This window comes from Schistocerca cancellata, chromosome 1 (assembly GCF_023864275.1).
Source record: "Schistocerca cancellata isolate TAMUIC-IGC-003103 chromosome 1, iqSchCanc2.1, whole genome shotgun sequence".
In the NCBI taxonomy this organism is placed as follows: domain Eukaryota; kingdom Metazoa; phylum Arthropoda; class Insecta; order Orthoptera; family Acrididae; genus Schistocerca; species Schistocerca cancellata.
This window is the reverse complement of record NC_064626.1, coordinates 826589613-826615005: the sequence shown is the minus strand read 5'-3', so window position 1 is coordinate 826615005 and position 25393 is coordinate 826589613. Positions and strand designations below refer to the sequence as shown.

Here is a 25393-nt window from a genome sequence, read left to right as displayed (position 1 = left end):
TTCGCGAAAGACTTACTTTTCTTCATGCCAGTATGTACTGTTTTCTGCTTTTATAAAGTGCAATGCCGTCGAAAGTTACTTCATTTTTCCATTTTCTGTGGTATGTTTATTTGAGGTGTAGGATTGTGAGACTACCTTTCGAGTGGAAGCTGAGATTCAATATACCACAATTATAAGAGCGCACTGATCTTATCTTTGTAGTGGATTGCGAGATGAATGATCACCCGTCAACAGACGCGTTACCTTTCGGTGGCGGACTACGCAACCCGTGGGCAAAGGCTATCGATTTTATCTCGCTTGTTGCTGAAATGCGTGGCACTGATATAAATAATCATCCAGTGTGGCACAGTTAATTTCACTCTTCGGCAGACACAGGTAACTAGCATATGCGCCTGTTAAGCGTTCCTGTGGCTTCAGCTATTATTTTAATAATGTTCAAATACGCTGCTGTTACGTGACCCACTGTACATGACGTGTATACTGTTTCGTGTGTCTCTTGAGCTTAATTACTCACCAGTTCCGACCATATTTCGTTCATTGAAATGTGCACTGACATAAAAAAAGGTTTCGCTAGATTCATCCTTCACATGTGTGAATATGATATTAAAGACGGTGAGTTAAATATTTTGTGGCTGCAGAAGTACTAAATTGCATTTATAACCGTAATCTATATGCTACTACCATTTTCGGCATTTGAAGCACTTTGTAAACTGTCTTGCTCAATAGTTCGCAAAATGTTCTCTGATATAAAGATTCTGACCCAGTGTCTGCCTCCAGATTACATAGTACAGCCGCTTTTAGTAGATCTTTTGGCAATCACTCCTTTTCATGTCCTTTGGCTGCAATCTGGTTACTGTACAAGTTGCAGATGACCGTTCGCTCCCTGTATTTTGTTCCTGTCACCTTCAGTATTCAGTAAGAACATTCCAGTTCACAATGTCAAAAGCATTCTCTAAATGTACTTCAGTCGCAGTCTCTCTACTAATTTATCGGACAGTTATAGAAGCGGTATCATAAGCGTGATTTAGTAGAAAAATGATTGTTATCTTCAGTTAAATTACGGTGGGGAACATCCTGTTTTAAAATTCAGTAAGTCCCGTAGATTTCTTTGTTTGGGAATTGAGAGAACAGAATTTATTTTCATCTTGTAAATTGATTATTGTTGTTGTCGTCTTCCTTCCGGACAATGTCCTTTCACGCTGGTCTATCTCGTGCAAGACTCGTCGTCTCTGCAGAACTACTGCAACCTACATGAAAGTTGAGTCTAAATCAGGGACCGGTGACCTCAGCAGTTTCGTCCCTTAGGAATTCACACACATTAAAGTCTAAATGTGATGAGTGATGATGTCAGCTTCCAGCTCGAAAGCTTGGCTGTGTAGTTAATGAGCGCTTGAGAATTGATTTAGGGTCCTGAAGTCATTCGCCAAAAATGAAAAATAAATAAGTAAAATAGAAACCAACTGTAACCTTAGAAACTATTTTTACGAAACAAACAGACCCGCAAATAGAATTCTCTTTCGGAAAAAATGGAGACGATCTTGAACCCGACATCTGTTGGAATCTGCTTTCTTTAGCTAAGCTTTTGTCTCCGTCTACAACTTTTACCCCCTCTCTTCCACACTTCCCTCCGTTAGCAAATTGATGATTCTTGCCTCAGGATGTGACATATGCACCGATCCATTCTTACAGTCATGTTTCACCTCTGCTTCCTTTATCCCCTGTTCTGTTCAATACCTAGTTATTTATTCGATCTAACCATTTAATCTCCAGCACTGTCCTGAAGTGACACATTTCAGAAACGTCTATTCTCTTCTGGTCTGAACAGTTTGTCTTCCTCGTTTAATTTCCATGCAAGGCTAAAGTCCAGACAAATAACTCCAGAAAACATTTTCTAATACTGAAATTTATGTTAGATGTTAACATATTTCTCTTTTTTCAGAAAAACGTTTCTTACTAGAGTTAGTTTGCATTGTATATCCACTCTACTTTACCCACTGTCACTTATTTTGCTATCCAAATAAAAATATTCATCTACTACTTTTAGTGTCTGAGTCCCTTATCTAATTCGCTCAGCATCTCCTGTTTTTATTCGACAAAATTTCTTTATTCTTATTTTACTATTGTTGACCTACAGTCTATAACCTCTCTTCAAGACACAATACATTATGTTTAACTTCAGTTCCATGTCCTTTGCTGTCTCTGGCCGAATTGTAACATCACTGGGAAACTTCAGTGTTTTAATACTTATGGAATATTCCGTCGGTTCGTGGAGGACCGTAGACATATTATCTGTCTCTGAAGTAGAGTGGACGGTCTGTTTAGTATTAAGTTTTCCGACGATGACCTAGGAAGCTGAGACCCGGTTCATAACTAACTACTAAATAAATGTTATTGTGTAACATTAATTTATTGTTTTAATTTCTTCTCCTTAAACGGAAAATTAATTTCCTGACTTTCTCCTTGACTGCCTTCACACCTTGTACAATCTACACACTGAACTACAGCGAGGATATGCTAAACGCTGTCTCACTCCCTTCTCGATCACTCCCTCATTTTTTATGTCCTTAGACTGCAGTCTGGTTTCTATACAAGTTGTAGATAAACGTTCGCTCCCTTTATTTTGTCCCTGTCACCTTCAGTATTCAGTGAGAATATTCCAGGCACCGATGTCAAAAGTTTTCTCTAAATCTACAAATGCCTCTACTGCCTCGGGCGTTGCTACTTGTCTCTGAAACCCAATTTGGTCTTTCCTGAGGTCGGCTCTACCAGTTTTTTTCCATTGTTTTGCAAATAGTTCACGCCAATATTTGGCAACCATGTATGATTAACCTAATGGTTCAGTAATATTCACTCTTGTCAGCACCATTATTCTTTGGAATGGGGGTTATGTCGTCCGTCTTACATATCTTGCATACCACGTTGAATAGCTTATTCACAGGTGCCTCTCCAAAGGATTTCAATAACACAGAGGAATGTCATCAACTTCAGGGAACATGTTTCGACTTTGGTCTTTCACTGCTCTGGCAAAGTCTTCCCGCAGTGTCATATCTCTCATCTGATCTTCATCTACTTTCCTTCCCCTTTCTATAACATTGTCTTCAAACTCGTTTCCTTTCCAGATTCCCTCCATCTTTCAGCTTTCTATTCTTTACTTAGTACTGGCGTGCCATCCCAGCTCTTTATATTCCTACAACTGCCTCGCATTTCTCCAAAGGTGTATTCAATTTTCCTATAGGCGGAATCTATTTTTAGCAGATTTGAATTTCTTCTTTAGCCAGTCCTGCATTGCATAGTTCATTTTCTGGCAGTCTGACTTTTTATAGGTATGCATTCCATTTCGCCTGCTTCATTTGCTGCATTTTTATATTTTCTGTTTTCGTCAGTAGATATAATACCTCGTGTGCTATTCAAAGATTTATAATGAACCTTGTTTTATTGCCTACATGGTGCTCTGTTTTCTTTAATATCTCGGCTTTTGATGTACTCCTTTCCTCTGTTTGCCAATTGCTATATGTTACTCCCCTTTAAATCCTCGGCAATCTATGGTCTTTTCAAATTATGCAGGTCTCATCACTTTAATTTCACACCTTTCGGCAATTACTTCATCCTAAATCTGCAGTTCATAACCAGTATATTATGGTCAGATAGTACGTATGTCCCTAAGGAAGTTTTGCAATTTTAAATTTTATTTCGAAATCTTCGTCTTTCCATTATTTATTCTGTACAAAAACTTTCGGTGTCTCGAGGGACCTTCCACGTACACAGAGTGATTCCGTGATGGTGTTACAAACTTTCTGGGAAGATGGAGAAGGGTAAATGCATCAATTTGAGGTAACGCACCTTGGTTCGGAAACCATCTAGTCGAAAGTTACAAGGCGAATTCGTTCTGAAACGTCTAACTGTGAAATGCGTGTAACGGTACAGTTGTTGCTCCGCTTGTAGGCTACGCAACTTTCGGAGATAGTTGTATGGACCAAAACAAGAAAAGAAGTATAATAAAAATGACCTATAAAATGCATTCCTTAAGCGCTATAGGCACTTATACAGTGAAGAGATGTTTTTCACAGAATTGAGAATGAACAAGTGTTCCTAGCTCTCAAGTTATGCATTTTAGAGCCAATGTTTACTAAGCTCTTTTTCTTGTTTTCGTCCATATTACCACCTCTGAAAGTGGCATACCCTACAATCTTAGCAATAACATGCATTCTACTGTCAGAGGTATCAGAACGATTTTCACTTATATCTTTGGACTAGGTCGTTTCCAGACCAGGGTCTCTTACTTCAAATTGATACATCGACCCAACTCCATCATCTCTAAAAGTATGTGATGTCATCAAGGAATCATTCTGTATAAGGTTCTTTCATGTTTCTTAAACTAAGTGTGAGCAATCACTTGTATGATGTGTTATCAGCACTTCAGTTCTGGCCACACATGAACCAGTCGGGCCCGACAGACCGCCGTGTCATCCATCAGTCAATGTCGTTATGTGGATGTTGTATCAAGTGGTGGGTGTCAGCACAGCGCACTCCCAGTTGTTGTTGGGTTAGCACGAGTGTGACAAGGAACCACTAGAGTGCGAGGTCGCAACTGCAACCTTTAGTAAGGATCATATGAAAGTGCTGTGTCAACTACTATGATAGGAGAAATATAGCTGCTAATAACTCATCATGTGAATCAGGAGGGCGACAGAAAATGAGTGTCCGAGAGGTGCAGAGACCAACCTTCTACAGGAAGAATGTATTACACTTCACGAAATGGACATCATCGACTTTTAACTTTCTCCATGAACATCGAATAAAAAATGGCACGCCACAGTGATCACAAAGGTTCACATCATCAAGATCGAAGGCGAACTCCTTGGGAGTTACAAACCGTGCAGGACGATCAGCTAGGAAACCACGCTTAAAGAAGGCAAATGGAATGATATTGGTGTAACAGGGTGAAGAGAACTGGTGAAATTTTGTGGCATGCCATGCAACCCAATATGAAACAATATGTCGTGGATCTTATCATGAACCTGATGTCCTTTACGGCGTAGCTGAAGATAACTCGATAATATGATTTATAGGCACGGAAAAAACAGACATCCAGAGGCTGAATTTGTCCATTGGTTCCAGGAGAAATAGATTCTCCTTCGGGAGTATGATCTTCATACTCAGACGAGGAATCAAGCAAAAGCAAATTATTTTGACCAGCTATGGACCAAAAGCAGTGTTCATACCGTAGTTGTAGATCTTTTACGCCCATTTTCCCGCCCTTGCTTGCTGTGACTTAAATATTCCCTATTGCCCTTGCAAGACCACGCGCACGAGAAAGAATCGTAAGAGGCAGAGCACCTCCAACTTCTTGGAGCACAGTAAATAATATTAACAGTCAGCATAATTGTATATGAATGAGTTAATGCACTGATGTTAGTTCATCTTGATACTGCTCTATTGGTACCTCTAATTTCCGGGGTTCCTTTCACAACCATTTCCTCCTCAAATCCAGACTGGTCGGAGTTGAAAACAAATTCCTTACTGAACGATGGGATAAGTTTGTTTATCTCATCCACAAATTTTCGGGACGATTCCGATGTTTGCTCTACACCGTCAACTTGACGCTTCAATCGTGTAGCAATATTTGAAGTTACATAACCATCCACTGTTTATCTTAAAATCACTGTAATCTATGTCACGCGCAATTTGATGTGCATTAACGTAGTAGCTCACTATCACGGACATCTTGTAAATTGTATCGAGCATCCTTGAAACCAGTTTTTGTAACAAGTGCGCCTTATCCTCCATCTTATGCACTATGCGGTCATTTTGCTGCGGACTTACTCGAAATCTTTTCATAACTTTTTCTTTTTTTACTATGTTGCGGATGATGTTCCATGTACGTAATTACGTTCAGTACCCGCTCCTTGGACAACGATTGTCATTTATTACGTTTCACTGGAAACGGGATTTGTTGCTCCCTCTCTGACTAGGCTGATGAAGTACATGGCTCGACATCCGTTTCAATATCACTTACACTTGTGTAGCACGTATCGTAATCATTGTACTCCTGATTTACATTGCCCACACGGTCGAGGGTATTCGACACCAAACATTCCAGTGACTCATCTTACAGGAACGCTAATATTTCGTCTGTCACTTCTTTTTCACTCTGAGCAATGACTTGGGATCCTTTCTGACGAAACGTCAACTTCGGCAGCTGTTGTTATATGTATAATATATTATTTGCTTTGTTTATTGTTTCCGTTTCTCTGCTTTGTATCACCAAACTTGCACTGTAGCGCCGTTGAGCTACCTTTCGAGTAAGCAGTTCAACCACGCTCCGTAGCCTCATGCTGTACTCACCATTGGACACCTTCAGTCTCAGCTGCCAATGTTGTGGTTGCAAGGCACACGATACATAGGGCGTCAAATGCCGTAAACATCGTTGACCTTTTACGACCTTGCACTCAAGGAGATCCTTGAGAGTGCAACCCGTTCCAATCTTCCCATAAAGGAAAATTCCCTGGCTGTACCGGGAATAGGACCCAGTTCCCCTACATGGCAATCAGCCATGGTGACTACTCAACGGAGGTGGACAGTGATCATGTGCTTGGTGGTAAATTCTACTAGGTGGCTTCCCGTTTCATCCTTTTACCCCATTCCATTATCCTCTCAAGTTTTTCGTTCCGTTCTATCTCCTGCTTTCGAATTCTCCGCCATCTCAGTGAAGTTTTTGTCTGTCTTAAGTATCTGAATATTATCTCTTCATCATCTGTGGAGGTACTAGGATTACAAAGTTGCACTACTGTGTTGGGAGTTGTCTTCGCGTTTATCTTGGCTACAGTTCTGTCACTATACTGCTAATCATAGCTTACCCACAATGATACTTTTCTATTCATTTATGGCCTATTCCTGCATTACTTCTATTTAATTTTGTGTTGCTAACCTTGCACTCACACGGGCAGAAGTCCTTTCTGTGCTGGCACCACACTTCAACAATTCTTACCATATCTAGATTAAACTTTCTCTTTTTAAATTCTCTAATCTGCCTACCCGACTGAGAGTTCTAATATTCTACGCTCAAACTGTAGAATGCCAGTTTTGGTTTTGCTGATGTCAACATCTCCCTGAGTAGTCTCTGTCCGGAAATCCGAATGTGTGGCTATTTTACCTTCTCAATATTTTACTCAAGAGGATGTTACCGAAGACATAGAATTGTTGGTCCTCACGAAATACAATGGCTGTAGTTTCCCCTTGCTTTCAGCTGTCCACAGCACCAACCTAAAAGGGCCATGTTCAGTTATGTTAACTGGTCATGTCAGTCTGTCATCAAGATTGTTTCCCCTTTCCCCTTCAGGAACCACACGTTAGTCGTACATCTCAACAGATGCCCCTCCGATGTGGCTGCACCTACGGTACCGCTGTATGTATCGTTAAGGCACACAAGCCACCCCACTGTGACGATTTTGTGATTCGTCATTATCCATTTTAAATTACAATTAGATGAGAGTTTTTCCAATCAGCAGTAATGATTAATAACCAAGAATCCTTCAGATGACGAGAACAATGATTACATCTGTGGAACATTTCGATGCCGACAGAAATTGGGTGGTATAATATGAATATCACAGAATGGACCAGTTTTCAGATACCCGCCAGGTTAGCCGAGCGCCCTAACGAGCTGCTTCCTGGACTCGGGTAGGTGCGCCGGCCCCGGATCGAATCCGCCTGGAGGATTAACGACGACAGCCGGTGTGCCGGCCAGCCTGGATGTGGTTTTTAGGCGGTTTTCCACATCCCCCTAGGTGAATACCGGGCTGATCCCCCCGCCTCAGTTACACGGCTCGCAGAAATCTGCAGACTTTCGCATTATTCCATGGATTACACTAGTCGCAGACAGTTGGTATACACTAATTCCTTCCCGGGGTTACGGGGTGGCAGCAGGAAGGACATCCGGCCTCCCCTTCAACTAACATTGCCACATCCGATTCACCATGCTGACCATGCGTATCCGCGGGAAAAACGGCACAAGCAAAAGAAAAGAAACAGTTTTCAGATGTTTTTAATAACTTATTTGAAAGGCTTATCTCCTGTGCTCAATGTCGGAGCATACCGTATGATCAAGTCATCAGAGCCACCAGTGCATCTGTGAGTTAATTTGTCATAGCCAGGAGCTCCAGACGCACAAATTAATTGTCTGCAAACATTTAGTTCAGAAATCAGTGGTAGCAATTAAACGTATTCTGGGGTGTTTAGAGGTACTTCTTTTTGATGACCACGATGTTGATCGACGTAAATTGGAACGATCACATAGATAATATTGTGGTTAAATGAAACCAAAGACTGCGATTCATTGGCAGAACACTTAGAAGGTACAACAGGTCTACTAAAGACACTGCTTACACCACCCTCGTCCGCCCTATTCTAGTCGGCCGGAGTGGCCGAGCAGTTCTAGGCGCTACAGTTTGGAACCGCGCGATCGTTACGGTCGCAGGTTCGAATCCTGCCTCGGGCATGGATGTGTGTGATGTCCTTAGGTTAGTTAGGTTTAAGTAGTTCTAAGTTGTAGGGGACTGATGACCTCAGAAGTTAAATCACATAGTACTCAGAGCCATTTTTTCCGCCCTATTCTGGAGTACTGCTGTGCATTGTGGAATCCGCATCAGGTGGGACTGACGGATGACATCGAAAAAGTACAAAGAAGGGCAGCTCGTTTTGTATTATCGCGAAATAGGGGAGATAGTGTGACAGGCATGATACGTGAATTGGAGTGGCAATCATTAAAACAAAAGCGTTTTTCGTTGCGACGGGATCTAGTCACGAAATTTCAATCACCAGTTTTATCCTCCGATTGTGAAAACATTCTGTTGGCACCAATCTGTAGATAAAATAAGAGACATCAGGGCTCGCACAGAAAAATTTAAGTGCTCGTCTTTCCCGCGTGTCGTTCGAGAGTGGAACGGTAGAGAGACAACTTGAAGGTTTTTCACTGAACCCTCTGCCAGGCACTTTACTGTGAATAGCAGAGTAATGACGTAGATTTAGATGTAGAACTACTGAATTCTAACTTACACTCCCTGTATCTTGCGGACACATATTTTGTTATGATCTGTGCAGTAGCAATGTCTTCATCGGGTTCTGAGCTGGAAGACTGACACCGGTCTTTAAGTGGCGCAAATTGGTGCAGCTTTGGCTTGTCGAGTCCACGCAGTTAGTGTGCGACTCACGTTTTTCATTTTGAGGCAACGAGAACAATGTTGACGTCACACCGGCCAGAGTGATTGTGTATTTGCTTATCCTGGCAGCATATTTACTATTCAGAAGCCGTACCGCCGAACACGAAGCGTATCTCACGCACGCTTAGCACCAGCTGTCTGCGGCATTCGTGACACTGTGAAGGCGGAATGGTTTCCTCTTCTTTTGACGCTCGGTTTTATGAAAGTGGGACATCGGTAAAGCGTAGTGCCTTCGAAGAATCCCCTTCAGGAGCTCAGTCGCTGATGATAAACTGAGAGGTAACTGGTCTGTACATTTTAATAACAGGTTTCGTGGAAATGTAAGCTTGCCTCTGTCTTGATTACGAAACCGCAGAAAGATAGGAAGAAGTCTGACATGTTTGATGAGTTTTCCCGCCGTCTACGGTGTACTCCAGATTTGCAGTATGGAAAACTTCTTCCACACTTCTTCTCCACTGATTCATACAAGGATTCTTGTTGTACAGAAGATTACTTTCTTATCTGAATGCAACGTGTTTGCTCATTTCCCGTTTCTGCTACTTTGTTTCAACCTTGTCCTAGAGATACAGTCAGGTGACAAAAGTCGTGAGACAGCGATATGCACATATACAGATGGCGGTAGTATCGTGTACAAGGGTATAAAAAGATTGTTCATTGGCGGAGCTGTAATTTGTCCTCGGGTGGCTCATGTAGAAAGTTGTCTGGCATGGTTATGGCCATATGACAAGGATTGACAGACTTTGGACGCCGAAGGGTAGCTGGAGCTAGACGGATGCGACATTCCATTTCGGAAATCGTTAGGAAATTTCAGTATTTCGAGGTTCACAAAGAGTGGCATTACCTCTTACCACGGACAACGCAGGGGCTGATGGCCCTCACTTAACGACCAGAGCAGCCGCGTTTGCGTAGAGTTGCAGATAAATAACGCTGCGTTAAATTACTGCGGAAATCAATGTGAGACGTACGACGAACGTTTTCGTCAGGACAGTACGGTGAAAACTGGCGTTAATGGTCTATGGCAGCAGACGAACGACGCGAGTGCCTTTGCTAATACCACGACGTCGCCTGCAGTGCCTCTCTTGGGCTCTTAACCATATCGGTTGGACCCTAGACGACTAGAAATCGTCATTTAGATGAGTCCCTATTTCTCGTGGTAAGATGTGATGGTAGGATTCCAGCGTGGCGCAGACCCCACGAGGCCAGTAAGGCCACGTGCAAGCTGGTGGTGGCTCTATAATGGTGTGGGCTACGTTTACATGGAGTTGACTGGGTCCTCCGGTTCAAGTGAACTGATCATTGATGGGAAATGGTTACATGGAGACCATCTGCAGCCATTCATGGACTTCATGTTCCCAAACAACGATGAAATTTTTACGGATGTCAATGCGGCCTGTCACCGGGCCACAATTGTTCACGATTAGCTTGAAGAATATTCTGGACAATTTAAGCGAATGATCTGGTCACTCAAATCACCCGACATGAATCCCATCAAACATTTATGGAGCAAACTCAAGAGGTCAGTTCGTGCACAAAATCCTGCTGCGCAATGCTTTCACAATTTTGGACGGCTACAGAACAGCATAGCTCTGTATTTCTGCATGGTACTTCCAACGAATTATTGAGTCCTTGCCACGTCTGGTTGCTGCAATACTCCGGACAAAAGGTGATCCAACTCGGTATTAGGGGATATCCCCTGACTTTTGTCACTTGCAATTTCTGTGTGATCGTTGTAGATGAGTTCAGTCACCCTGTGGCCAACCAGCGCCAGTTCCTCTCGCGCTGCCCGACACTAACTTTCCCTGTTCCCCCAGCGCCGCCGACATGCCTCGTGTAGCCGTGCCGCTGTTGCTGGCGCTGACGACGCTGGCGAGCGCCGCCCACGGCGCGCCGCCCCACACGGAGGCCGCGGCGGGCAGGGCGCGCTACGACGGCCACCGCGTCTACCGCGTCCAGCCAGCCTCCAGCAGACACGTCGCCATCCTCCAGGAAATCCAGCGGCGGTACCCGCAGGTAAGGTCGCCACCACCACTGTCACCGTGGGCTGACATCAATTTACAGCACTTCAACCTTCTTACAACGTACTCCAGTTAAGACTTCCGGGCTCATTGGCCGTAGACAGCATACGAAACTATTCATAGACGTTTCGTCCTCATTTGCGGTAAGTACCCTCAGAACTGTATCGGCAGTTGCTTCATAAGCTCGAGGAGGTGCCACGAAATTAGTACGGAGTGCACAAACATATATCACGTCTTATCATACTTGGCTGATGAAGTGGTAAATGATAGTTAATCTGTTGGCGCAAAGTTCGCATCCAAACTTTATTTAATTTAACTTCCTCATTTTTTCCGCTGAAATTATGAATGTTTGTAAATCTCCGTTGGATATCTATCCAACAATGCAGATAATGTATTTTCTTGGCTACAGGGCTAGTCTCACTAAATGTTATTACACGCCCTTCACTGTGCAAGGCATGCTTCGCTAAGGTTGATTTATTAATTTATCCCAAGCTACAGTTCTTTTTATGCTCGGCTAAGCAAGTGTTCATGCCTAGTAAGCCCCCGAGGTATTTCTAACATATGGCGTTCGTATGTGTGGTTGCCCAATTGCCCAATTGCCCAACGTTGTCTTTGCAATGGAATTCTCAACCTACAAATAATTAAAACGACTCTGGCTTAGACATCCTTCAACTAGAGATTTCCACGAAACGAAGTATCATGCTGCGGTTTTACTTCGCTTAAGTTAAAACCAATAATTCCTGTCTGGATGCTATTACAATGAATAACAACTTGAATACCGTAAACGATTTATTCTCAAAAAGACATAGTGTCCAAACATTGTATAAATACGAAGTACACAATTTCGAGAAATTACATTGCGTTCCCCCACCCACCCCATTTTTTTTTTTTTTTTTTTTTTTTTTTTTTTTTTTTTTTTACAAAGACACAAAGTTGGCTGATACTGATTAGCGATGAAAAACAGAAGACATTATCCATGACTGGCATTTCCAGAAAAATATCAGTGGTCCAGCAAATCGAACTCAACACATTTACTTTTAGTGTTTCCCTATATACGAAACCGAAGTGCGGGTATCACGTACTGAAGTACAAACAGCAGTTGTACTGAACCAGTGAACTGCTCCCTCGGTCGTTGGTTGCTGTGCAGTTGATGTGCATGGTGTACCTCTAATTCTCTGCCTAAACAGTGGGCGCAATATGCCGTCCGCAAACTCCTAGGGCTGAAATTGCTTCAGTACAAGACAGAAAAGGAGCCAAGATTCCTGTTTGCTCACTAGACAGTCATAGAAATTCGGCTCAGGTACTCTTCCGCACGCATTTCAATGTGCGTCAGACTTCACAGAGAGGTAACGAATCCTCACTCGTGTTAACAGAATAACCACTCTGTTCATCGAGAAACGACAGCACACACTCCTTGAGGTGAAATCAACACTTCTCAAAATCTAACCGCCAGATTCTCCGCTCTGACTCTCACCAGCAAAGTCTGCCAGACGGTCATGGTGGAAAGCGTCTTCAGTCAACCTCCACAGGATAGTGTCTCCAAGACATATGCGTGCTCCCTCCTGGACACGCATTGTCTACATTTGTCCTTAGGCAACGAATTTTAGCAGCCGCTACAAAAACATTACCTCCCATCATGGATCTGCCAGCCAATCGCCTGAAGCTCATAATACTTTCAGAAGATTTTCTGTAAGTTTCCATTTCCCCTCCTACAACCTTTGCACTCCGCCAATCAAATACGTGTCTTTGCTATTTGGTTGGAAGCGAGCTCTGGCGCTCGCTGTTAGAAGATTCCTCACAGGTCAGCTCACGACCATCTTTTGTGCGTGAATTCCTTCACATTAAGAGGATGTCTTTCCGCCTTGTTTCACCCATGACACTCTGCAGCCAGGCACGCTATTCTATTTTTTTTCTTTTCCACCAGAATGCAATCTCCCACCTGTACTGTCTGCGCCATGAGCGTTCTGCAGCCTTCAGTTTGTATATTGTCGCTTCCTCTCTCTGCTTTCTCTCAGGGAAGTAAATGTCTGCCCCTGCAGAATATGACACCTCTCATCCCTTACCCCTCTTCAGCCGGAACGTTTTGCCCACATCACCTTTCCTAACAACCCTCAACTCTAATTTCAAGATATGCAGTACTACAGAAATTGTTAGTATGTTGTGTTAGACAGGATAATTAAATGATTAATAATCTAATTTTGCTTCAAAAACAGTGATCTAATTTTAATAGAAAAGAATTTACAAAGTCGTAAACGTTGGTGGCAAAATCTTCTTTTCGTTTTACCAAAAAAGTCCAAAAACGTTCCGAGGCCGATTTTATTCCTGGCATATAAGCGATGTGAGCGCAGTGAAACTACTATGGTAGCTTTAACTAACAACTGCAAACAACAAACGTGCATTAGACCAGTCAGTTGTGAGCAAACAGTGTTCACTAGTGGACGTGCGGCCATAGTGTCTTAACTTTGTTGTTTCAGAAATCGCAGTGGAGCAACATCTCTAAATCAGATGTCCCAGATTTCTTCCAGAATCCCTTGAAAAAGAGAAAAGTCTGTGCAAAATTTGTCCCACATACTTTGATTACCAAATAAAGCCAACGACCTAAGGACATATGCCACAACTTGATTAAAATGTACCATGTGAACAATTGGTTTCTCGAGAAAATCATCAGGGGTGACTAGAGTTCGTGTTACCTGTGCAAACCTACCACAAAACGACAAAGTGCAGAAATTCACCTGAAGGGTCAACACTTCGACGACATAACCGACATTCCTTGCCGGCGTAGCACCGTCTCCGTTTGTCTTAATGTATTTAGTTTTGACAGACATAATATTATGATTATGTGTCTTTATTCCGTTTTAATTTTATTCTGTGAGATCGCCAATGTTTGGCCCTTAAAATAATTTAATTTTTGTTCTGAAGAAGATACCATTATTGGCATCGAAACCTAGGTAAACTAATGAATTTTACCTTGCAACTAAAGGCTGAATTTCTTAATTTCTGATTTTTTTATGAGCTGTTATCAAATCTTTCTGCATAAAATGTTGTTATTATTTTATGGGAGTCAAGTGTTTATAGATACAACGTAGCTAATTAACGTCTACACCGGCTGTAATGGTGCACTCTGATTTTCGCTGTACAAAAAAATACAATCACGTCTCATTTTTGTTGTCTTACGAAATCTCCTCAAAACGTTTATGCTATTTGCATCTTGGGAAAAATTCATATCCAATTAATAAACTGAGATTTTCCTAGGCAGGGGAGGTTGTGGACAGCTATAGTAGAGAAAGTAGTTTCAATCAAAGCTTGATTAATAAATGAAACAAGTATTATGACTTCTCGTGGTATTCTATGAACCATTCTGTGTGCGACAATGCCTCATGAAAAGCACTGATCTAAGAGCGCTGCGTTATTTCCCATTGAAGTTACGGTTTGCGGATGATTTTCCGAAAAATCGTCTGGTATTATACTGTGTTGCGAAAGTGTGTGCGTGTCTACTGCAACAGTAAGCACAGAAGACTTAATTTATACTGCACTAGGTTAACTCCTGCTCCTTCTCTCATGTAGACTGTATGGCCTGCAGAGAATTTTTTGTTTTCATTTAATAGAATTTTTATGATTTTCACAAATTGCAACACCTTCTAAGCTTTTCGCTCTAATTAAAGCCATATAATCGTGGTCTTTTCCAAATATACTTCTGACTAAAAATCTATTCTGGCAGCTAGAGACCAAAGTTTTTGTTAATCATGTCTTTTGATTACTTGTGGAAATATTTCTATAGCGTCTTTCATCCCCTGATAAATATTTATTTCTTTATAACCGAGAAGTGAAATACCAATTTTCATAAATTTTACTTTAAATTTTTTAACGTAACTAAATATTTTCTTAAAAATGTTCGTCCCCTATTGCACTCGCTTAGGGGTTGAATTTCCCGAAACACTGAAAGACGTATTTTTTTTTTATTTAACCGAGAAATCAAACACCGAGTGTCATAGATGTAGCCTTAAAAACCTTTTAGTAGTTCTTGAGTTATTATCTAATCTCAAAAAATTTTCGGACACTATTTTACCCCTTAGTGACTTAATTTCCAAAAATGTTGAAACACGTACTTTTTATTTCTGACTGAGGAACCAAATACAAGTTTTCATTGACCTAGCTTCAAATCTCCCTTAGTAGCGAAATACTTTCAAAAAGCCAGTTCATCTCCTGTCTCATCCCCTTAGGGGCTGAATTTCCAAAAACAGTGAATCACGTATTTTTTCACCTTTAACCGAGAAGCCAATCACCAATTATCAAATACTTAGCTTTAAAATGCTTTCGTAATAAAATATTTTTATTAAAATGTCTCATCCCCTATTTCACCTTCTTAGGGGTTCAACACTGAAACACACATTTTTTTATTTGTAACTTGGAAGCCAAAAACCAATGTTCACAGATGTAGCTTTAAAAATAATTAAGTAGTTCACCCACTATTTCATCACCAAAGGGTTAAATTTCCAAAACTGCTGAAACACGTATTACTTTATTCCTGACTGAGAAACCAAACACCAATTTTCGTAGATCTAGCTTCAAAATTGCCTTAATAGCGACATCTGTCAACAAAGCCCATCATCTCCTATTTCACCCCTATATGGCTAGAACTTCAAAAAATCCTTTCTTAAACAATGCCTATAATAAAAGATTCTTACCTTCTCCAAATTTCAAGTTTCTATCCTTAGCAGTCTGGGCTGGACGAAGATGATTCAATCAGTACGTCAGTCAGCTAGGACATTGCCATTTGTATATAGAGATGAAAGACATCTGTCTGGAAAAGTATTTTGGGATTTAGCATCGCACTTCCGTCTCTTTTCTGTAGAAGAGACTCGTTCGCCTGCTTGTTACTCAAACGGACGTAGTTATGAAACAGCCTTCTTATCGGATTTTCCTTCGTCACAACACTGATGGCAAACAGATTACAATACTAATACGCAATCTTTCTTAAAGGATCTGATTGCTCTGTCCTGAACTACTGAAGTACCTGCCATCTGATTACATCGCTATCAAAACATGAGACGGGAGCTCGAGATATAATCAAAGGCGATAGGGCACAAAGGCCAACAAGCTACGTTAATGAATTAACGACGCTTTCTTTGGTGCTTTGCAAGTCATGATCATATCATCAACTTTCCCATTTACGTGATGAGTCACATTTCTTGATAGGATAATGTAAAAGAATTATCGCGAAGTAAATGCAGTTGGTACCGGGTGTGTTTCTTACTTTTTTTTCGTTGTGCAGGTTATGAGAATGATACGAATTTAATTTTAGCAGTCTCCTCCTTTATTTTCTAATCTGAATGCTGAGGTCTGCTTGTTCATCTTCGTTTGTTAAAGAAACAGCAGAAATACTTACCTTTCAGGGCAACGAAGATTAGATAGTTCGAGTTGTTGATCTGTCTTTCGGCGAGTGTCTTACATCTTTCTAAAAAAATAATACCAATTCGGAACACCTCTGCTCCACTAAGTGTTCTCTGTGATTTAACTGAAAAATAAATCATCTCTACAATGGGCAGGATCCGTAACCTTAGGAGTAAGTATTAATAAGATTAAGAATAAAAAATACATACGTCGTCTGAGTAACAATTCTTACTAGTGCTACAGTCATACATGAAAACGTAATATCACTTATTTCAAACGGAGTTAGAAGATAAAGCGGGTTAACTGGTTATGCTGTAATGATTGCCATAAGAGTGGTTCTTTAGCTGCTATAGCTGTATGCGATGTGAATGATACAGGAACAACACTAGGGTCAGGTAAATCACTTCAAACAAGAATGTAAATAATTTTTCTGCGAAGTGCACTATAGTTTTGGGGCACAGATTATCGAAATATTTTTGTGAGTTGTAGTTTGTATAGAAGAATCATATCGCATTCTACTGAAAGCCGTTCTGGTAACGCTATTACATTGATATTCATATCATCTGAAGCTGTTCTACGAATCCAGGCCCCGAATAGGGTCTATCTCCTTTTCCTTGTTCACATTATTGTTCTACCAGACGTTACATTCTAAGTGGTACTGAAGTTCTAGATAAGCTGCCTACGCTCGTTTTTCCAATAGTGTAACATGACCGCCAAGAAGCACAGCAGATTTTACATTCAGTGTAACATAATTTCTTCTGAACAACCACTTCTATTCCAGGGATGATTTTTTAATTAAATACTGACGTGTGTAATTGAAAAAAACTATATTTGTTTTTATCAGTATTAACGACTAATTCATTCATTCGTAGTAATCTGAATGTGGCCAGCATGTAATCATACTCACAAACAAATCACATGTACGTAGTCTGTGCATTATCATCATTTCGATGAGAATCGTCCAATTGGTCTACGGAACAAGTAATTAACTAATTAAGTAACCAACTATCCGTGGTTACCGCAAAGTTTTCATTTCAGTATTACCGACAAAAACAGTTTACTACCTCTGACTGGATTCTAAGTATCTGCGCAAATAAATATCTCGGATATCCAGAAATATCTAAATCCAGTCAGATTCATTATTACTACAAACTAAACTCATGATAACTACGGGGCACATTTTCTGTTATTTTGTTGCTGCATCACATGGCGATTTTCAAGGGATCCTAGAAGTAATTCTTCTCGACATCATTTACGGCGACTGAAAGACACAGATACTTAGTTGCTACCAGTTAGCGCCGTAGTGCGGGGCAAAAGAAATTGTTGTAAGCCTAACATACTGTTTGCTTTTCCGACTAAACGCAGCTATGTTAGTGACCTGTAAGACAGGACAGAACACAGCTTACGCTCGTAAATTAGGAGAAAACTTGTTTTCATAAGGCGTAAGTGATTTAGTCTGCGTATTCATGGATGAATTTCGATAGTGTGATGAAACCAAAGAGTTAAAGCTGTACTAACAGAACCTGAGGGAATGGGAAGGAGGGAATTTAATATTTGTATAAGATACAACGGTGATTAAGATGAGATACGCTGGAAAAGTAATACTATCGCTTCAGAAAATTAATACTTTATTGTCATGAGAAACATTGGGTAATTTGATTAATAAATTTATCACACACCTGTAATGTATCTACAGCGTGCAAACTGTTTTCATATCCAGACTATCCACACTATAATCAGCAAATACATAAGTCTTAAGAAATACTTTTCCATGTAAGATTGGATACTCTTAATCGCACACTTGCCATTTTACTGCGATGAATTTCTGCATAAAAAGGCTCTCCATAACTGAAAAAGCAGCGAGTCCACTGTCCAAAATCCTCTGTACTCGTGTATGAAAAGAGTGTACCTGTTCCTTCCACTATCCCTTAAATCATATTAATTTTTACAGAGGCAAAAATTTCTCGAGAACCCTACGACAGGTCGGCTTGAACACGCACACATGTGGGAAATACGCTAAGTCACGCAATCATAAAAAAACACTAGGATCACTTCCGCTTTGCTCCTGCTACCTTATTACGAGGCTCTAACTGTCTTGTGACGTGTGGTTGATACTGGTCACTATGGCAAATTACGTTATGTACTCTGCTCAGGAAAGAAATTACGAGGAAACCCGTAACGTCTTGTCAATCTCTCTTTAATGTTCCCATTATTTCTTCATTTTCCATTTTTTTGGGTTCCTGTAACGACTGAGAAGATTAATTGATAGGTGAAGAGTATGTGTGTGTGTGTGTGTGTGTGTGTGTGTGTGTGTGTGTGTGTGTGTTTGTCTGTCTGTCTATTTTTAAGTGCTAGATGTCGAGTTTCGATAAACTATATTTGTAGATGTAGAGTCGCTTTCACTTCTGTTTCGTTCCTGTTTCTGTGATAAACCTGTGGTATAATAACTTCGAATTATTGGCATTTCGTCCTATTATCGCTATCAAATGAAGTTAAGAATTCGGTGGTAAAACACAATGACGGTAAAAATATCGTAGCACCAAGAAAGAGTTGTGCGACATAATCGGAAGTTGGTAGGCGTGTTTATACATCTGAAAGATGATGCCTGTTCACATTTCGCGCCAGTCGCATAAGAGTAACCCCACTGTACCTTCGAGATTGGACGTAGTGAGCTGATATTAGTCAAGATTGCCTTTAAGGCTACAAAGATGCCATTATCAACAGCTCACTGAGTTTGAACGAGGGCGTGTTACATGGCTACGAGAAGTTGGGTAGTCCTTCTGCGATGCTGCAGAAAGACTTGGCAGGAATGTAGTCACCGTACATGACTGCTGGCAGCGATGATAATGAGAATGTACGGACGCAAGAAGACCGGACTCCGGACGGTCACGTGTCACTACCGAGAGGGAAGACCATCGTGTTCGGCGTATGTCTCAGGCGCATCGCAACCGCTGAGCAGCAGTTGACACCACAGCGACAGAAAGAACTGTTACAAATGGCTGACTTCAAGGACAGCTCCGAGGCAGAAGCCATGTAACGTGCACTCCACCGAGCCAAAAACGCCGTCATTTGCGACTTCAGTGGTGTCAAGCAATAACTCATTGGAGAGCAGGATCTAGGACTGTTGTATTTCCCTATGAAAGCTGGTTCTGCTCGCTGCCAGTGTTGGTCGTGTGTCTGTAGGAGGAGGGCTGTTGAGAGCCTGCAACAAATCAATCTTTCTGCTAGATACATTGAACCTACACTTGAAGTAATGGTCTGGAGTGTGATTACGTATGACGGTAGGAGCACTCTCGTGGTCATTCCACGCACCCTGAATGCAGATTTGTCCGTCAATCTGGTTATTCGACCTGTTGTGCTGCTGCAAAGGGTGTCGATCGTTGTTCAAAATGGTTCAAATGGCTCTGAGCACTATGCAACTTAACTTCTGAGGTCATCAGTCGCCTAGAACTTAGAACTAATTAAACCTAACTAACCTAAGGACATCACACACATCCATGCCCGAGGCAGGATTCGAACCTGCGACCGTAGCGGTCGCTCGGTTCCAGACTGTAGCGCCCAGAACCACACGGCCACTCCGGCCGGCTCGATCGTTGCCTTGGCATCCTCAATCACCGGCCCTTTCTCCAGTCCTGCACATATTGGACATCATGGGACGGCAACACCAGCGTCATCCACAAACAGCATTAATCGTCCCTATATTGCATCTTATCTCGCACTTACGTCAATTTGTGATCCCGCAATGTTAACCACACCTAGGCAAATGTATTCCCTAAATTTCATTACTCTACATTAATTATTTTTTGGTGTTCCGATTTTTTTATGTCCGTGTGTAATGGGAACTGACACTATCCAGATTTTTCTGTAGTTTTATTCTGATCGTAGCACTATCATTACCTTTTTTCTTCAGTATCTGCACAACGTCGTTGTTAAACAGTTGCAGAGTCCTCTGCGTCGCTGTTTGCCTCTGGCGAAGTTCCTCATCTGAATCGTTAAGTTACACGCGTTGCTTGATACAGCAGCAGCGATGATGTGGTTGCCAATTTTCGAACAGATATGATTTCTGAATTCTCCCTGTCTAATATCTTTGATTTCTGTTGTTGCAGCTGGACTTCTGGACTCAGCCAGTTGCAATTTCGCGACCGGTGGACGTTATGGTGCCCCCTGAACTGCAGGAACAAATAACGGAAACATTTAACGGATATGCCATTTCCTACAGCATCTTTATTGACGACGTGCAAAGGTAAGCCCTGCTATTTAACTGCGAAATGTTGCTAAGAAATACTACATTATGTTAAAAAGGTTCTTCATAATTGAATATTACATACGCTGAATTCCTTTAAGTAACTGTATATGAAGTGAACAATACCTGCAACGAGAAAAAAATCTGTGTGTATACGTTTCATAAATTTTTTATGCGTGGAGACAATGAAAGAACTATTTATCTAAAGACATCGAACAAGTCAAGCTAACTAGTCGAAGGATTAAGACACCGCATCATACCCTGGATGTTATGTGCAATGGTTTCCACTGCCATGCCTGGGTTGCGTGTATACGCTTTTGGTGGGATAGGGTAAATCAAGAGGCAAAAATTTATGAGCTAGGTAATACTTATACATGCCGAACAATCACACATATAAATTAACTTACACATTCCATAAAAGAAATCTGTTCCTTCACAAATGTCATTTGTCTAGAAGACATTTTGTCCATACATGAATTAGCACTGTCTAACCGCTTATATTGCCGTTTTCTGCAGTTTCTCGTTACGGTGGCATTAGAAACACCATTTTTGTTAACCGATTAATATCCCACATCTTGCTCTGTCCTAATAATCATTATCTCAGAGCAGTTCCTTCAGGACCCAGTTAGACGTTTGTCGGTCACAGGAAAGAACTTTTAGAAAGGGCATAGAGAAAGCGAGTGGAAGCATTTGGGAAAAGACATCAGTTCGGACTTGCGCTTGACAACCGAAGGAGACTTCCTTAAAACCTTGCTGGGAACTGAGACGCTGGAACTATCATTAATTAGTTGTGCTGATCTACTGTTCTCTATCTCACAAAAAATAAATATTGAACTGTGAGAAAAAATATTACAGAACTTATCTGTTCTCGTGTTCATTCTTTGGATTCTAACATCTGACACGATCTAATCTCTGTTTCTGTCCAGACTGATCGACAACGAGTCACCGCACCGGCAGCGCGCCGCTGGCTTTGACTGGACTGACTACTACCCGCTGGAGAACGTGAGTACCGCCGTGCCTCCATAGAAACACAGGGATTCCTGAGAAGGCACCCTGGAACTGAGCTTCTCAGCTGCATTCCGTTCAGTTGGGTTCTGTTGTGTTTATTGCCCCACCCTTAGATGACAATGCAAACGTTGGTTGGCACAGATGTGGCAGACACTGAGAGCAGAGAATTCGTTGTACTTCTCTGGAAATACTAACAATGCAGGTGGAAAACAGCACAAAATAATCTATGAATGTAACTATTGTGGATCCTTCAGCTTACGAGGCATGTTGAAACATCTCGGACAACTCTCAACTACTTGGAATTTGTTTCCAAAACAACGTCAGTAACAATTTTCTCCAAAACGACTCTATAGAATGAGGAGGTGGCTGCTTTCGTCTTTCGCTCAGTTATAGAGGATGTCCCAGGAAAGATGGTCAATATTCAAGGATACAGAAACGATCATTTGAGGCAAAAACTTGATACGGACGTATGACCTATTCCGAATGGTTTCCGAGATAGAACACTTGTGATGTAGATTGTTATTTATTTTCTGTATTATTTAATACATAGTCAGGTTGACACATATACAACAGTTAGTAAATATTCTAATTTTACAAAGTATCAATTGAAAAATACCTATTTTCAACACATTCGTCTGTAAGCTTTGCCATATACGTCACAATATATCTTTTGTACTGTTCGAAATAAATATTCGAATATCCCACCGTCAAGTTTAATGCATTTGTAGGCTCTTGGAAGAACATGTTGTGTTCCTTGCCTGAGCACTTCTGCACGTTCCCTAAGGGCAGCAGCGTCCATGATGTGATCAAGCGGTGCAACTCACGTATACACTTTTCGTTTGTACAACTCAGACTTCATCCAACTCAATAAACAAAAATCTAATGCCGTAATGTCTGACGACCTTGGTAGCCAGTTAATTGTACTACCACAAACGAACAAGTGATAAGCGTTAAGTGCAGTTGAGATATTCCCTCATACGTCTGGTATTATGAGGAAGGGCTCGGTCATGTTTGAAGTACCTTGCAGACCGCATGGCAAAAGAATGTCATCAAGACGTTCAACAAGCGAATTTTCCAGAAAGTGCAAGTAATTCTGTCCCATGATTCGCCGTTCTAAAATGACTGGACCTATCAAAATGTTACGGATCATGCCGCACCAAACATTGATCATAAAACGAACTTGCAAATTAGTTTCCATGTACTGTCTGGATTTTCTTGCGACCATCGATGAATCATCACATTCCGCGTAAACATGACTTCATCAGTGAATAGTATTAATTTAAAAAATGACGATTGTCATTTAGCTAGTCACAAAAATCAAGTCGTGTGGCATTTCGCCAATGTGAAAACTGTAGACACTTTGTTTATTAAATGGGTGCAAGTTTTCCGCATGTAATGTTCGCCGTACACGTGTTCGTGGGACAGTGATATATGCAGAAAGCTGCCGTGTGTTGGTACTGGGACTACGCTGCAGCATTTCAACATTGTGCTGCTGTTCCTGCACAGGTTGCTGAACTGGACGTTCAGAAGAAAAATTAGGACTTGGAAGAATACTTGTTACACGCAATGTGCTGAAAACTCTGGTAAACGCACTGCGATAAGTAATTCGACGTGTCGGAAAGCGACTATATTTTTTGTCAACAGCAGGAGCACTGCATCTCAGAAGCCCTAAATATACACCATATCTGCATATCCTGCATTGGTGTAGATGTGTGGCATGTTAGCCAGCGCGAGTACAAATACAGATAACCGATGCATCTCTCTGATACGCTCCCAACGCCTGGCACTACTTCACTCACAACACACCGTGGACAACTGCGCGTTCAGCGGTCCACTTTAATAGCAGGAACACATCAAGAGCGAGCAGGCTGAAAGCAACGAGGGAGATTGGGTTAAAATGATACGTCAGATAGACCGGTTGGGCAAGACACATACATGTGCGCCACTAGCCCTAAAACCAGTGTACACAAAATGTGTTCCATATCGGAAACTATTCAGAGTAGAGCATATGTTCATATTAAGTTTTTGGCTTCAAATGATCGTTCATGAACATTGACCACACTTCCTGAGACATCCCGTATTTTCTTACGTTGAAAATTGTAGTTTAACATCGATCAGCGGGACAACATTTGTTTTATCTGATTTGAAATGTTTGTCTCGCAGTTTTGATTTACTTGAAGGTTCTTATTCACTACGAAAATAAGTTAATACAACCATGTATGGCTTATCAAACGTTAAAGCAACAAAAATTTCCAGTATTCAACAACTATACCAGTATTGCTTTTGTAAATGATTTGCAGTATGTGTACGTCTTTCTTCAAAGCTTATTGTTCTGAATAAAAAGTAGCAATCACCACATCATCATTTTTTTCAGTTGAACTGGGTAGTTGTAACCAAAGTGCACCTACTCACAGAGGTCCAGTGTGGGCTATAATTAGCGTATGGCAGCGAAACTTGGTAGACGTGCTAACGCGATAGCGCGGAACCAATTTACGCTGGAAAAAATTAATTACAATTTTGCCCACCTGGTGCAAATCTGGCGCTGTGCAGTATCTTGTCAACGTATCCGGTGCAAATATTGAAAAAATTGTGTAAGCGGCAATTTATAATAAAATTAACATTATGCGTTTTTTATTTGACCTTTTCTACCTACGTTCCGTGTTTAATCCAATATATATGTATACATTTCTCGCATTCACAGTGCCAGATTTGCATCTGGTGGCCAAAATTGGAACTAATTTGTTTCCAGCTCAAGTCGGCTCCGCATTAACGCATTAGAATATCTACGATAACCGCAATCCTGGTGGGACTTCGTAACCACCCGGTATATTCCATCATGATTCCTCTTCTTATATATTTCTATACTCGAACAGAAAGTCTAAACTTCGAAATAGTATTGAAGAAAGCCCAAAATTTCTTGGAGTTTGAATCTGAATTTCTATCACCACATCTTCCACATGTTACCAACTCTTCCCGTAATACATTTCTTCTTTTACAAAATGTGTTACAAGTTTGAGTCTGGCGTTTCTTCCGAAAACAGTTTTCGTTTGCTTTCCAACGATTTACAAGGTCTCTAATGTACCTCAAATTATTTTGGATACCAAAATTCAGTTTCATTTGGGTCTTGCAAGCCACATGAAAGAAAAATGCTATAGTTTTAGGCTTCCGTACACTTGCCTTAATGGCAAGCGCCTAGAGACGTAGCTTTTCCCATTCCCTTTTGGAAGGCAAAGCTCTTATTCGAGAGCTGGTTGTGATACATACCCCCTAAGAGCCTGTTGCCAGACCTTACCGCCCTAATTACAGCGTTTAAACCAGTGGGTGCTGAACCCATCCACTGGGATCGACTAGTCGATCGCTATGGCTTTAGGAGTCAATCTTTCAAAACCTAAGTCCGCATCTGTTTACGTGAACTGTTTTTGTAAAATAGTGTTCTGTTGACAATGAGCGTTTCGCAAGGTACTTAAAGGCGGTACAGTAAATCTGACAACACTGTCACCGCCTCCTTCGTCTCCATC

General features: G+C 41.3%; 1 protein-coding gene across 1 annotated transcript in view; it reads left to right on the top strand.

Annotated features, from left to right (window-relative positions):
• Window positions 1-354: 354 nt before the first annotated feature.
• LOC126162397 (zinc carboxypeptidase-like) overlaps window positions 355-25393 on the top strand; it is a 53817-nt gene continuing 28778 nt past the window's right edge. The window contains exons 1-4 of the mRNA XM_049918889.1: window positions 355-375; window positions 11030-11228; window positions 20731-20867; window positions 21794-21869. Of these exons, the coding sequence (XP_049774846.1) occupies window positions 11040-11228; window positions 20731-20867; window positions 21794-21869 (402 nt within the window). The 5' untranslated portion in view covers window positions 355-375; window positions 11030-11039. The remainder of the gene's footprint in view (window positions 376-11029; window positions 11229-20730; window positions 20868-21793; window positions 21870-25393) is intronic.